The sequence below is a fragment of the Equus caballus genome, chromosome 18 (assembly GCF_041296265.1).
Source record: "Equus caballus isolate H_3958 breed thoroughbred chromosome 18, TB-T2T, whole genome shotgun sequence".
NCBI lineage: Eukaryota > Metazoa > Chordata > Mammalia > Perissodactyla > Equidae > Equus > Equus caballus.
This window is the reverse complement of record NC_091701.1, coordinates 78,518,593-78,533,456: the sequence shown is the minus strand read 5'-3', so window position 1 is coordinate 78,533,456 and position 14,864 is coordinate 78,518,593. Positions and strand designations below refer to the sequence as shown.

Sequence of the window (14,864 nt, the reverse complement as noted above, 5' to 3'; positions counted from 1 at the left end):
TAGGTATAATATGTCTTGCTGTGTTAATTTTGTGTTCATCTTGGATTTTCACACAGTGGACAGGTCAAGCAATCTCTGGTTCAAGCATTTGTGGGAAGTCAGTCGAGTGATCAAAGGTACCACTGTCGAGCGGGATGTCGACAGCAGAGAAGGTTGTGCACATGTGGGGACAGGAGGTACACAGAACTCTCAGTACTTTCTGCTCAATTTTGCTGTGAAACTAAAACTGCTCTAAAATAAAGTTTATTTTAAAAAAAGAGGAAAATATAAAATTCAAGAGATAAAATGACAGTAACTAACGTGCAAACAGCATGGCATGATGAGTGGTACATAGGTCCATGCCTGGGAATATATATTGGGTTTCAAGACTGATATGATGGGATAAGACTTTTCGAGTTCCCAAGATGGACAGGAAGTAGATTTTGCATATGGGAGGGATAAGAATAATTTGTAACCAAGAAATCAGACTGTGGTAGACTGGATACTTGGCCCCAATTTTTCACTCCCTTGTAGTAAACTGGCCAGGTAATTCTGCAATGGGAAAACGCAGACGTAGAAAAGGCCAAGTAGCAGCAGCATGTCAGATAATGATCAAGGTTTACGCTTCTGAAACTGGGGTTCAAGAACCCTGGGGATTATCAGAAATATTTTCCAAGTCCATAAGGTCCACACAAGAATTTTTAAACTTTTGTTCTCATTTCTATTAATTTTTAAATTAATTTAAGCATATTACAGTTGACTAACCTGTAACTAATACTCAATTGCAGTAGTCACATTTGTATTGGTACCAAGTGACCATCAGTGACTGTTCAATTTGTAGAGCAGTATTTTTCAAATTATAGATGGATTCTTGGCAATCTGAAATTTTTCAGAGGCTCTGGAGTACTACCACACAAAGTGTGGTACACAGACCAATAAAGGTCCTTGGCCAGATAAGTACAAAAGTCAAGAGTAAACATTCAAAAACTCTAATAGCAGTTTGGCAATAATTTTAAATCTTAAATTTAATTTAAAAATTAATAAAATGGGACTTGCATTTTTAACACCTTCTCCCCCACTCTTTTTAGAATTATTTTGCTAAAGCTACCAATAATCTCTTAACTGTCAAATCCAACACATGCTCCATAATGCTTTTCTTCACTGCTATGCTGAATTTGACACTACTGACTACTCCCTTCTCTATAACAGCCCTCCACTATCTGAGACAAACACTCACTCTTGATTTTCCTTCCATTCAAACTCCTTACAAACTCTTCCTCCTCTATTCTCTTCTTAAATGACAATGGTCTCCAGGACTCCCTGACTTGGACCCTCTTCTCTTCTAATGTTCATCTAACTCTTCAATAATTGCCAATATGACTCTCAAATCTTTATTTCCAGCATAGAAATAAAGGTGCCCTTGTGAACACCATTAAATGGGGTATATCTCTAACTAGATGACCCACAGGCATCTGAACTCACATGTTTAGCTGAAAACCTAGTGAAATTGTGCTAGCTAACCTGGTGAGTGGGATGACCAAGAACTAGTTTCCAAAACAAAAAACCCTGAGAATCATTTTAGATTCTTCCTTTGCCCTCATGTTTCACATCTATACATTTAAGTGCTATCAATTCTATCTTCTATCAGAGAAACTTAAATTTTGATATTCAAAAGGAAATAAGACATTTTCATGCATCTCATCAACTTTTTAGAGTACTGCAAAAGCTCCTGAAGTCAAACCACAAAGGTACTATTCTTTTCCTAAGGGCTACTCCCATGTCTATTGATACAAAATATGCATACCTTGCTTTCACACCTAACCTTCTAAAAGGAACACGTTAATTGGCAACCACTAGGCCTGAGCAGCTAACGATTCTGTTTTGTTTCGCTTAGATTCTGTTTTGTTTCGCTTAGAGTCAAACATTACTTTCCTTACATTCAAAGTCATTATTAAGCCACAGAAAGTAAAGAGCCACTTTGCACGTACCAGAGACTTATTAAACATGGGTTAAATTATAAAGGTTGATGTACATTGGTTCATGTTACTAAAAGCTTCACTAAGAATTATAACCAAAATTATACAAATAAATTATAATTTTCTCATTAGAAGAGTATTTGTTCATTCCATTTTTTCCAAATCTATGTATAAAAAGAGGTACTTGCCTTTTGATCTGAATAAAACACCTTGAAATTTTATTTTCTTTATGAAGCAGAACTTTTATTCTGAAAAGGAAGTTTATTCTGAGCTCATTGCAAAACTATCTATTTCAGTCATATTCCAGATTTAGCAGGACAAAGGGCAACAGCAGGAAATGGAGCATCACCAAAGTGCAAAACAAACTCGGTTTAGAGTAAAGATTAAAAAATCTCAAATCGCTATTAGGATCATAAGCACTATGCTTAAAAGCAAAAATAAATACAGATTAAAAATTAAGACATTCATGAGCACAGCTTCACCACTACTGATAAAAAGAGAATATGGCCGTCTATTATTATATAATAAAAGGCAAAATGGAAGTAATCTTGATGCACACACTCTCATGCTCATGTATATATTTTAATACTAATAAGGATTACATTTTTATATTTTTTACACTTACAAGTGCATTTAAATACACTCAATTCATTTTTTTTCTCAACAACTTTGCAAGAGATACAAAATAGTTATTTTTTCCATTTGACAGATGAGAAAACTGAAATATAAAGAAATTCAGTAACCTGTTTTCAGGTCTTTAAGATCAGAAGCAGAATTGGGACTAAATCTTGATTCTGATTAAAATGAATTTCCCAAAAAAAACCTAATGACAAAAATGAACCATGAATCTTAACCTGCACTGGCGCATTTCAAAAATGTCATGCTTTTTGAGTCACTTTGTGTCTTTTTACTAAGTTAAAGCATTTGATAATTTCTACTAGACAGAACAAAAATAATCTTATCAAAGAATTTGAGAGGCTCAGTTTCTTTTCTGCATCTTCTGGTGACCAACTGTAACACTCCCAAAAGGCTAAATATGGAACAGAAATATATCCTCTTGCCTATTCAAGAGGAGTTGAGATAGGGACTTCATGATACACGTCTTGTTCTACGCAATATACGATTTCCAAAAAGCTGTATGATAATACAGAGACCAAAATTGTTCTCAGCACTGTCTCTCTTACCACAAGAATACTAAGTGAAGAAATAACGTCACAAGATAGGGGAATAACATGGTGCCTAATACAGATAATATGAACTAAAATCTTTAGATATTAAAAGATAAATCAGAGGGCCAGCCCCGTGGCCGAGTGGTTAAGTTCGCGTGCTCCACTTCGGCGGCCCAGGGTTTCACCGGTTCGAATCCTGGGCGCAGACATGGCACCACTCATCAAGCCACGCTGAGGCGGCATCCCACTTCCACAACTAGAAAGACCCACAACTAAAAATACACAACTATGTACCGGGGGGCTTTAGGGAGAAAAAGGAAAAATAAAATCTTTAAAAAAAAAAAGATAAATCAACTTGTCTTCTATACTTAAGGAAAATATGCTCAGACAAGAAGTAGTTAACTACTGAACTAAAATCCAGATACGAGATCAAACCTCTTCAAATTAATGTTTAACTTATAAGAGCTATATAAAATGCACTGCTAATGAAATCCTTGACCCTGGGTGGAGATGACCACTTGGAGACAAGAAAAGTTCAGATTATGTAATTTGAATTAGTAGTCTTATACACTGGTGAAAGAATGTGTAGAGAGCAGTACCATTGGGTGATCAGAAATCATCGTGCCTGTATGACGTAATAATAACTACATGAGGCTAACAAATAACCTACTAGGAAGACAATGCAATTAAATCCTATTCCTAGAAGGAGAAAGTCAAAAGTCAACCTGAAAAGTTTGGTTAAAAAAACAAACTGTAAAGTTTTTTACCCAAAATCTTTTCAAGTATCAAGTTTAATATGTAGGGACCCATGTGCTAAAAATGGAAACCAGTAATTTCTTTTAATTCTCCTTAAAGGACTTTAATCACTAGTATTTAGGCTTGCAACTCAATCCAGACTAACAGGTAGAAGACATATTTACATAGTCTTAGTATTCCTTTGACCAACCAGTGTTACCCAAGGTTTATTTCTGATCTAATGCTTTTTTTTTTTTGAGGAAGATTAGCCCTGAGCTAACATCTGCTGCCAATCTTCCTCTTTTTGCTGAGGAAGCCTGGCCCTGAGCTAACATCCGTGCCCATCTTCCTCTACTTTATATGTGGGACGCCTACCACAGCATGGTGTGCCAAGTGGTGTCATGTCCCCACCCGGGATCCAAACTGGCGAACCCTGGGCCACTGAAGCGGAACGTGAGAACTTAACTGCTGTGCCACCGGGCTGACCCCTGATCTAGGGCTATTTAAATACCTCCTTAACTTTTATAACGCTCAATGGCAACTTCTAAAACATCACATTACACAGAAACACTATGATGGTACCTTAATACTGACCTATTGCTAACACACTCTGAACACCTGTGCCAAGGTTAGCACTGTGGCGCGGAGAGCGTCTCAGCTTCACGGCCTGAGACAGACCTTCTCAAGTCTTCACAGTCACCTTCTTTAACCAGCTATGTGTACAAGTCTAGAACAGACAGCACACCAACTAGGGCAGCAAAATGACAGACAATGTTTAAATTTTAATCATTAAAGATAAACTTGACACTCAAGAAAAATAACTGGTCACCTTGGGAGGATGCTAGTAAATCAAGTCATTATTCTGAAAACAGAGTAAAAAATCAAACATTTATTCTGCCTGCTTTCTCTTTAAGGAACTGTCATTAAATAATTGATGAGGGGACATTTCTCTATACATATTCTACTAATAAAGAAAGAAATAATAGAATTGGAATATCACAGTTTTTCTACCTCCTAATGAAATAATTAATGCATCAAGCAAAACTCACGGATGGCCAAGATACCCATGAATGATTCTAGCCTCCCCCCCACCAAATAGAAGGTGAATCAACCAAGCCTCTAGATCAGCAGAGAGGAAGAACTAACTAAAATCAAGGGAATCCAACCAGCAAAACCCAGACTGAGGAAAACTCTAATGTCAAAACCTAGCTTCCTCAGCAAATAAATAGAAGAAATTAAAGAACCTGGTGAGGGGGAACCTATGAGACTTAACAGACACTTTCAACAAAATATGACACGTATACTTTGTTCAAATAGTGAGTCAAACAGTAGGAAAAAAAACCATTTATGAAACCACCAGTTTCATAGTTTGAACACTGACCAGATATTTGATGGTTTAAAGAATTATCATATTACGATTGTTTTTAAGAGGAGTTCTTATTTTATAGATATATTTTTAAATATTTATGGATAAAATCATGTTGTCTGGGATTTGCTTTAAAATAATCCAAGGGTAGAGACAGGGTAGTGGAGGGTTACAGATGAAACATTACAGAACATGAATTGATCGTTACTGAAGCAGGGCGACAGATACAAAAGGGTTCACTATAGTTTCTTCTCTCTTTGTGCCTGCTTGAAATTTTCCATAATAAAAGCTTAAGAAAGAAAAATGAACTAAAAAGTTTTATATGACAATCCACAGAATAAGGACAAAAAAACTCCACGTCCCTCAGAGGTCAAAACAAATGAAAATCTTAAGGGTGAATTGGACAGGTATTCTCCCTGTACACACTCATACAAGCACACATGTACACACACACTATTACTCAACAAATGAGAAGACCGAGACCCAAAGAGGTAAGTCTTGCTCAAGGTCACAAAACAAAACAGCAGCAGAGCTAAAACTGGACCCCACAATTCCAAGCCCAGAAAGAGGTTTAAGCGGGAGCTCAGTTGAAAGATCTGAGCAGTCCTGAAGTGGCTTGAAGGCCCATCAAAGCTGTAAAGAAAATTCTCAAAACCTAGTCAAGTGAAAAAAAACAGGCGGTTTGAAGGGCTATATGTGAGTGAGAGCAAGAAGGCTGGAGAGAGTGGAGAGAACAACTGGGTATTTAGCAATCGCCCTTACTAGGGAGCAGAACTGTTAAATCTATGATGTATATTTGGAACGACTTGCTTTCAAGATGTTTGAAGAAAAGAAAGTTGTTATCTAGCTTACAAGCAGCTTACTCATGAACCAGTGAAACATAAAATCTTTATCCTAAATAACGATTTTTTTGGAAACATTTTTAAATCTTATTAAGTGCACAAGTGATTTAAATATTAAACATAAAAATGGGATTTATCTTCCTATCCAAGAAAAGGTTTCAAAACCTGACCATGAAGGGCCTTCTTATTTACTTAGACATTTTCATAAAAGAGTAAGGATTCACATTTATATAAAAAAGCCATTAAGAATAAAATTCTCTGCATGCCAACAAACTATGCTATCTTTTCAATAAGCACAGTGTCACTTAAATAAAACATGAACTCGACCTAGAAACAACATAACTACTAAATAAGACAAGGTAACCTCATTTACCTTTTATCATTCTGAAAATAGTAAAACCTAGTAAGTCTGATGTATTATAGGTAAATCATTTTCAAACTACTGGGCACTCACAGTAAAATGCATTTTAATTTTTGGCTGTCATGTGTTAGTGACTATTCTCAAAAGTGTCTGGTGAATTGGATTCCTTTTTTATTGGAAGAGTGGTCTATTTTTAAAAAGACATTTCTGGCATTAAATTACACAAGACTAAAGGCTATTTTAAAAATCCATTTTAAACATTTCAAAGTATATGTCCTTCAGTAACTGTAAGAAATACCAAAGCAGGAAGTCAAAGAAAATTCCAGTGAGATCTCTAAAATTTACTATTACAGATAACTGAGATCACTTGTTAAATAACTTGTTCTTTAAGGAGCTGAAAGTAAAAAAAGGAGCCTGAAGGGATAATGCAGAAAGGGAAGCTGAGACTTGAGAACTTCACCACACAGACCTAAAGTAACTTAAGCAGTAGATTACAGATCTGTTTCTCTGACCCTTCCCAGTATCTTCAAAGTAGCAATGTAGCTCCTCACTCGAAAAACATGTTTTTAAGTAGTACCCTTCTCCTCCAGTAACCCAGAATCAAAGCCGGCATGTAAAAACTCAAAAGACAAAAAGAGGAATGAAAATTATTTTTGAATGACAAAACCAAAAAATATTAAGGGAGTCATTACGGATAGGAGCATGGATGTGAACCAGGCAGTACTGAGTTCTGTGCTCGGTTCTGCTCCTCACTAGCACCTTTAACCTCTGCATCAGCCTTCTCAGTATTAAAAGGGAACAACGGCCACCTCGCGGTATTGCTGTGAGGATTAAATGAGACTGCTCACAAGGGGCTAAGGTTATGGCAAGCTCACAGCAACCACTTCAAATCAATAACCTTTTTTATACAATTTAAAAGGTGAATTATGAGAAAAATGCTTAATGCCCTTCTCTTAAAAATATCTCTATCCTACTCCCACTTGTGGGAGAAAAAGAAAAGCACAAACAAAAGAAAAATATTTTATTTTTCCCTTAAGGTCATAGTTTCACTTATATAATCTTGCGATCACTGAAGACAAATAGCAAATAAAAACCACACCCTCCAGTTTTTAACTTCATGCAAATATTGAGTGTATGTATGAACTCCAAAAAGTGGAAAACAGAAAATCCCATGTTTTTAAATTTGCGGTCATTACTTGAATAAATATGCTTTTATCCATCAAATAAATTGATAAGGACAGCCACAAAATTTTACAATAGAGTATTTTAACTTAGAAATAAAAAGGAAAGCATTTACCTTCGTACAATAAAGCATCCAAAGTTCAAAGAGCCTCTCTCTGGATGCCATTCTGGCTTTCAGTCAGGCACTTTAATTTTTCCTCAAAAAAAAAAAAGTTATGTTCAAGACCACAGCATGTTCATTTTATTTTCCAAGTTTTTCAGCCGTTACAGTAAAGCTCAAAGCAGCAGGGAAAACAAAAAGAAGTGAAACAAACGGACTTGTCTTCTGGTCAATAAAATTCGGTTTCAGCAGTTTCTCCAACTTATCTTCATCAGCGGTAGCTGGGCAATTAGATAAATCTGCGAAAGACAAAAATACGCAAAGGATGGCTAGAAAAAGAGGCCATATCAAAAATTTCAGATTTATCAGAACTAGTGATTTGTTTACTCCACGTCCCACAACCAACCGGCTACGCTTTTGCACTGATTGACTAGATTTCATAGGAACTGGGGTTTCAGGAAAACCTCAGAGCTGACACTCTCCCATCAACACCAAGTGAGAGTCCTCCGGGGCAGACCCGGAGATGCGTCCTCGAGACCAAGCAGGCGTCCAGGGATGGTAACAGCAAGACGCCGCTCCTGCGCACACGTTTTCCATAAACGTAAAGAAAAAGCACACTTGGTACTGACATATTTCAAAGACGGAGAATCCCTTAGAATTTCCAGTCCGCCTCGTACAGCCAGCGGGAACGTCCGCGGGACGGCCGGCAGGGCGCGGGGAGGGGGGGCGGAATTCCCGATCTGTTTGCGCGAACGCTCCTCAGGGAGGGACGGGCGACCTGCCCACCTGGCACCACCTCTCCATCCAGGAAGAAGAAGGGAGCACGCCCCGGCAGGGAAACACCGGGAAAGCCGCCCAGGGGTTCCGGGGACCTTTAAATCCCCTCCTCGCATCCCAGGCGACTGGAGCCGAGGCAGCCTAAGGGGCGCCCAGCCGCCAAGAGAGGTTCTGGCGACCGGGCGACGGGAGGTTGGCGTCCGCGCCCCGCTGTCCGCGCCGGCCCGGCCGCCCGGACACGCCCGTCCACCTCGCCCCTCACGCCGCCCCGCACTCCCCCGCGCCGTCACGCCCGCGCCCCGGCCCTCCGACTCGGCCGCGCGGCCCCTCTGGCCACGCCCCGCTGCCCTCACCGCGCTCACGTCGGGGGTCGCGCCGCCGCCGGGCCGACGTCCCACTCGCTGCCCTCGCCCCCCGCCCGGGTGAAGCCCCGTGTCACCCCACAGCTAGAGAGCGGGCGGGAGGGGGAGGCGGGGCGCGCGGGCCGGGAGGGGCCGGGGGCGGGGCCGTCCCCTCGGCTAAGCATTCCGGCCTCTGAGGATTTACCCGGCCCCGGGGCACTCGTTGTTCATTGGTCGCGCAGATGGGAGGGGGCGGGGTGACCCGAAGCCCCGCCCCAGCATACCTGCGCAGTCGCAGTCGACAGGGTCCGCAGACCTGGGGTTGGCGCCAGCCTCGGCCCACTAGTCAGTCATTCCCCAGCTGTACGCGTAGGGTGAGCGACGTGCTGACGTCCTCGCCCTGCCACTGCTGGGGACGGCCAGACGTAGCGCTCGGTTGATGGCGTCATTTCCGGGAGTCATCTGAGGGCGGGGAGCCCTACAGGGATAACTGAAGGGGAATTCGTTTTGAGTTCTTGTTGTAAAGAGGAGGTTGGTCCGTGGAGTATATATTGTAAAAACAGGCAACTTCCCCCACAACCCCCAAAATCCTTTCCCCTAATCGTGTTTGGGCCTCGCTCTGTTTCCGTCGCCAGGTGTCAAGTCCGTACCCCACTAAGGGCTTCAAAAGGATTTTGCTCTTTCAGGAAAAGAAATAAAAGGAAAACGACTGCATTTACTAGATATAGACAACTTGCGGGGTGGGCGGGGGGGACTGTTTCAGGGAGAGGGGAAGAGACATAAGAATAATAACGTTTGGTACACTTCAACATTTTTAAAACTTTTATTGTGAAAAACTTGAAGCATATACAAAAGCAAGCTACAGTTACCTGTGACATAAAGCGTTTCGCTCTAGGAGGGACCACATACACAACCGTGGTGTCGTAAGATTAGAACCACATAGCCTAGGTGTGTAGCAGGCTTCACCATCTAGGTTTGTGTAAGTGCACTCTATGATGTTCTGGCAATGAGGAATTCGCAAAACGATGCATTTCCACAATGTATCCCCATGTTAGACGACTCATGACTGTAGCATAAGGAAACCCCATCACCCATCTTCAAAAATTAACTGTGTCATCTTGTTTCATCTATACCAGCAGTCAGGAAACTGAAAAGAGTCGGAGAATAAACAGTTAAGGTTTTGCAGAACATCCTGCTTGCAACTTACTTAAAAATCAAAATAATATTTCAAGAAATGTGAAAATTAGACTAAATTCAAGTTCCAGTGTCATAAAGTTTGTTGGAATAGCCAGGCCCATTCCTTTACTATTAATATTTTCGCTCCAAAGTGACGGAGTTGAGAGTAATTTCGAGTGCTAGTTGCTTGCAAATTATGCCTTTCAACAGCTCTCCTTGGTAGTCTAGCAGGCATGCAAAACCTAACATGTGAAAACTTCGGAGGGAGAGGGTGGAATTACTCTTGCTTTGGGATCCCCCATTTTAGTAATTAGCAACTCCGTTTTTTCAGCTGCTCTGTCCAAGAACATAGGAAGTATCTTCACCATCTTTCTCATATTCCTTACATTCAATCTAATCCTTTCTGCTATATCTTCAAAATACTTCCGAAATCTAACCATTTTTCTACACCACCACTGCTATCACCCTGATGTGTATTACACTAAATCTTTTCTGGATTATTGTAATAGCCTTCCAGTTTGTCTCCTCTGCCTATGCACTCTCCCCACCAATGGATTATTCTCAACATAGCAACCAGAGTGATCTTTTAACATAGAAATAAGATGTAACTCCTCAGCTAAAAACCCTCTGATGGCTTCCCATCCCACTTAAAACGAACAGCAAGGACCTGTGTTTTCCTCCACTTCCCTGTCTTACTTCTCCAACTATTATTCTGGCCTTCCTTTATTTCATTCTAGACACATGGCTATCTTGCTGCTCCTCAAGTTCACAAAGCACACTCTAGTCTCAGGGATTTTACATAAGCTGTCCCTCTCCTTGGAATGCTCTTTCTCCAGATGACCACACACAATCTTCAAGTCTCTGCTCAAGAATCACCTTGTTTATTGGTATACTCTGAATATTTGTGTCCTCCCAAAATTCCTATGTTGACATTCTAACCCCCAAGGTGGTGGTATTAGGAGGTGGGGCTTTTGGGAGATACTTGGATCAAGAGGGAGGAGCCCTTATGAATGGGATTGGTGCTCTTAGAAGATAGATGTCACAGAGCCCCCTAGCCTATTCTGCCATGTGAGGATACAAGGAGAAGTCTGGGACCCAGAAGAGGGCATTTACCCAACCATGCTAGTACCTTAATCCCAGACTTCCAGCCTCCAGGACTGTGAGAAATAAATTTCTGTTTATAAACCACCCAGTCTGTGGTATTTTGTTGTAGCAGCCCAAACAGACTAAGACATCCATGAAGGATTCCTTCATTCTTTAGACAATAGCATCCCATTTTCTCCCTGCCTCTATTCTTCACTGTAGCACTTCTCAGCTGACATGTAATTTCTTTGTCCATTGTGAGTGCCCCCCTAGTAAGATGTCAGTAACATGAAAATAGGGACTTTGTTCACTGCTATACTTTCAGGTCCTTGAATAGTGCCTTAGACACAGTAGGAGCTCAATAAATATTTGCAGACTATTTAGTGAAAGAAATAAATTACCTGTTTCACTATATGTCTCTGTACTATCCCACCTCCAGTTTTCCTCCCACTACAAACTGTTAGTTTACAGCATATTGGACTCATCATAAGAATAGCAATATAAAACATAAATTTAGGGGCCGGCCCCGTGGCCGAGCGGTTAAGTTCCCGTGCTCCGCGACGGCGACCCAGGGTTTCCCTGGTTCGGATCCTGGGCTCGGACATGGCCCCGCTCATCAAGCCATGCTGAGGTGGCATCCCACATGCCACAACTAGAAGGACCCACAACTAAAAATACACAACTATGTACCGAGGGGCTTTGGGAGAAAAAGGAAAAATAAAATCTTAAAAAAAAATCCATAAATTTAATCAATTTGTAAAATTATTTCAAAAACTCATAAATATGTTGTCCATAAACAAAGGTGATAATATTGTTGTGCACATTTCTTCTCCAACTTTCAAGTGCACACACAGGACCTGGGGATTTTGCTAAAATGCTGCTTTTGATTCAGTAGGTCTGGGATTCAGTGGGTCAGCGGGCTATCAAGCTCCCAGGTGACGCCAATGCTGCTGATCCACAGTCCACATTTTGAGTATTAAGGTTCCCAGAGTTAATAGAAGATGCATTCTGCTTTGTTTGGGAGGTAGTACTGATAGAGTTACATGGATTCATCCATCTATTCTCATCTTTACCTTCCCCTTGTGACTAGTGACACAGGTACTGAAGAGATGTAGTCTTTGACACAAAACTAAACCAACTGAATTCTCTCGTACGGCAGTTTTGTAGTTACAGCTAGGAAGAGATAAACATATTATCTGGGATGACACATGATAGTTCCTGCTGGGACATAAAGGACGGCAGTATTTTGTTTTAGTATCTACGTCATGGTGGCAGCTTTGCCACCAGTAAGAAGACTCCAGGGCACTGACTTACCCTAGTAAACTCACAAAGGACTAATGCATGTAATCTGTGTGGCAGGTCCCTCCTTTCTGTCCCATAGGAGGTCTCTAGCTATGCACTGAAGAGGAGAAAGTCAGGGAACTTATCCATATTGTCTCTGAGGAATCTGCCAGTTGATTCTCTTTCCCACCTAATAATTCTAATAATGGGGTAGGCTGGTGCCCATCACACTTCTGTGAACAAGGATTATCCCAGTCTAATATCTCCTTTCCCTTTCCTTCAGACAAAATACACACTGGATTGCAGTGGAGCATAAGCAGTTCTTTTGCTGAAGATTTCAAGTCTCCTAAAGCTATATAGAGAGAGTCAGGGGAGATCAGGAGTATGGATCTGGTTAATTCCTTTCCTTATACCACATACAAGGAAACAATCACAATACCTTACTGCATAGGTTTAAATAAGATGTGTCTCCTGGACAATCCCTGTTCCCTTTGCTCTCCCAATTCTCGTCAGTTTTCCATGTGCCCCTCCCCAAAGTCCTATCTTTAAGCTGTTCCCCTTGAATGTCCCCATTATGCTCACAGAATAAGAAAGTGAGAACTCCAGCACCTTCTTGAGTCCATCAAATTCTGTTGCATTTAGATGGCATCTAGGTGTCAGCTAGATGCCAACAGTTTTCCTCTGCTGAGGCCTCTGATGGCGCCTGGGAGTGGGGATAAGGTTTGGTTTTATGAGTGGGTCCTTCAACAGCACTTAGGCATCTCTCCACCAGTGAAGCTATGGCCACCTTTTCTCCAGACACACCTCAAGGTAAACACATTTGCCACCAGGAGAACACATTTTCTTAATAAGACTGTTACCCAGCAGCCTTCCAACACAACATAGCCTTGTTATATTAAAATCATGTTTCTGGCCTGATTTTCATGACAAAAGGCATACTCATGAACTGAAATGGCCCTGCCTAAATCCACTGGGTGGTCCTGTGTTCAAAGAGTTTCTCATCTGATGGCAAGGTTAGGAGTTTCAGTTCACCTCACCAGATATAACCTTAGAAGGTTACTAAATTAACAACAAAAATTACATCTGCCAAGTCAATTGGACTACTCATGTCTCTCAGTCAGGCCACTATCTCCCCATAGAAAGAACTACATAAAGAGGGAAATTATAATCTCAGAGTTGCTTTTTCATCATGATCCAGAGAAAGTAAAATTAAGCAGATTAACTTGATAAGTAGTGACATCCTGTATAATAAACTGCAGGCAATCATTCCCTCTGTGGGCAATCTGCCAACGGAGGCAGATACTCATTTGTGTGAGACAGAACAGTTTCCCTTGGACAGAGTTGGGGATGTATGGACAACTTTTTGCTCTTTGACTTTCCCTTTCGTAAATTCTGTCCTGGTCGTCTCCCTTCTGTCCATACCTTTTCAGTTAGCCTGGCTAGAAGCTTGTCAATTTTATTGATCTTTTCCCAAAAAACAGCTTTGGTTTTATTGACTTTCAATATTGATTTCCTGTTTTCAATTTCATTGATTCCTGCTCTAATTTTTATTATTTCTTTTCTTGCTCGTCTTTTTCTAGTTGCCTAAGGTGGAAGTTTAGCTGATTGATTTCACATTGTTCTTCTTTTCTAATATGTGCATTCAATGCTATAAATTTCCCTCTAAGCACTGCCTTTACCACATTTCACAAGTTTTAATAAGTTGTATTTTCACTTTCATTTAGTTCAAAATGTTTTATTTATTATGAGATTTCTTCTTTCAGCATGTGTTATTTACAAGTGTGTTGTTTAATTTCCAAGTATTTTGGGATTTTCCAACTATCTTTATGTTACTGATTTCCAGTTTAATTCCATTGTGGTCTGAGAGGAGACACTGTATAATTTTTATTCTTTTAAATTTGTTAAGGTGTGTTTTATGGCTCAGAATGTGGTCTATCTTGGTGAATGTTCCATGTGAGCTTGAGAAGAATGTATATTCTGCCGTTGTGTGAAGGAGTCAATAGATATCAAGTATATCCTGTATGATTGATGGTTCTGTTTTCAACTATGACCTTATGTTTGCCTGCCGGATCTGTCCATTTCTGGTATAGTTGGAATCTCCAACTCTAATAGTGGGTTCATCTATTTCTCCTTGCACTTCTATCAGTTTTTCTTCATGTATCTTGATGCTCACTTGTTAAAAGCATACACATTAAGAATTATGTTTTCTTGGAAAATTTGCCCCTTTATCATTATGTAGTGCCCCTTTTTATCCTTGCTCAAAACTTTCCCTGCTCTGTCTAAAATTAATATAGCTATCCCCACTTTCTTTTGTTTAGCGTTAGCATGGTTTAACTTTCTCCATCAATTTACTTTCATCTATATATGTCTTTATATTTAAAGTGGGTTTCTTATAGACAAAATATAGTTGTGTCTTGTTTTTTGATCTATTCTGATAATTTCTGTCTTTTAAATAGCGTATTTAGAGCATTGATGTTTAAAGTGATTATTGATATA

General features: G+C 40.2%; 2 protein-coding genes across 24 annotated transcripts in view; both read right to left on the bottom strand.

Annotated features, from left to right (window-relative positions):
- NBEAL1 (neurobeachin like 1) overlaps positions 1–14,864 on the bottom strand; it is a 203,456-nt gene that overhangs the window by 147,208 nt on the left and 41,384 nt on the right. For 3 of the 12 annotated variants that reach the window (XR_011428354.1, XM_023622419.2, XM_070241627.1), the window contains exons 1-2: positions 8,841–9,057; positions 7,726–8,009 (exon numbers count right to left, since the gene is read on the bottom strand). Coding sequence is in view for 11 of the 12 variants with exons in the window: in XM_023622419.2 (XP_023478187.1) it covers positions 7,726–7,776 (51 nt within the window). In the remaining variant the exon portion in view is untranslated. Of the gene's footprint in view, positions 1–7,725; positions 8,010–8,339; positions 8,767–8,840; positions 9,058–9,112; positions 9,319–9,697; positions 9,976–14,864 lie in introns of those variants that run through there. The other 9 variants (XM_023622421.2, XM_070241629.1, XM_023622420.2 and 6 more) reach the window with 6 other exon arrangements.
- CARF (calcium responsive transcription factor) overlaps positions 9,628–14,864 on the bottom strand; it is a 100,474-nt gene continuing 95,237 nt past the window's right edge. For all 12 annotated transcript variants that reach the window (XR_011428382.1, XR_011428361.1, XR_011428360.1 and 9 more), the window contains one exon: positions 9,628–9,975. The gene's annotated coding sequence lies outside the window, so the exon portion shown is untranslated. The remainder of the gene's footprint in view (positions 9,976–14,864) is intronic.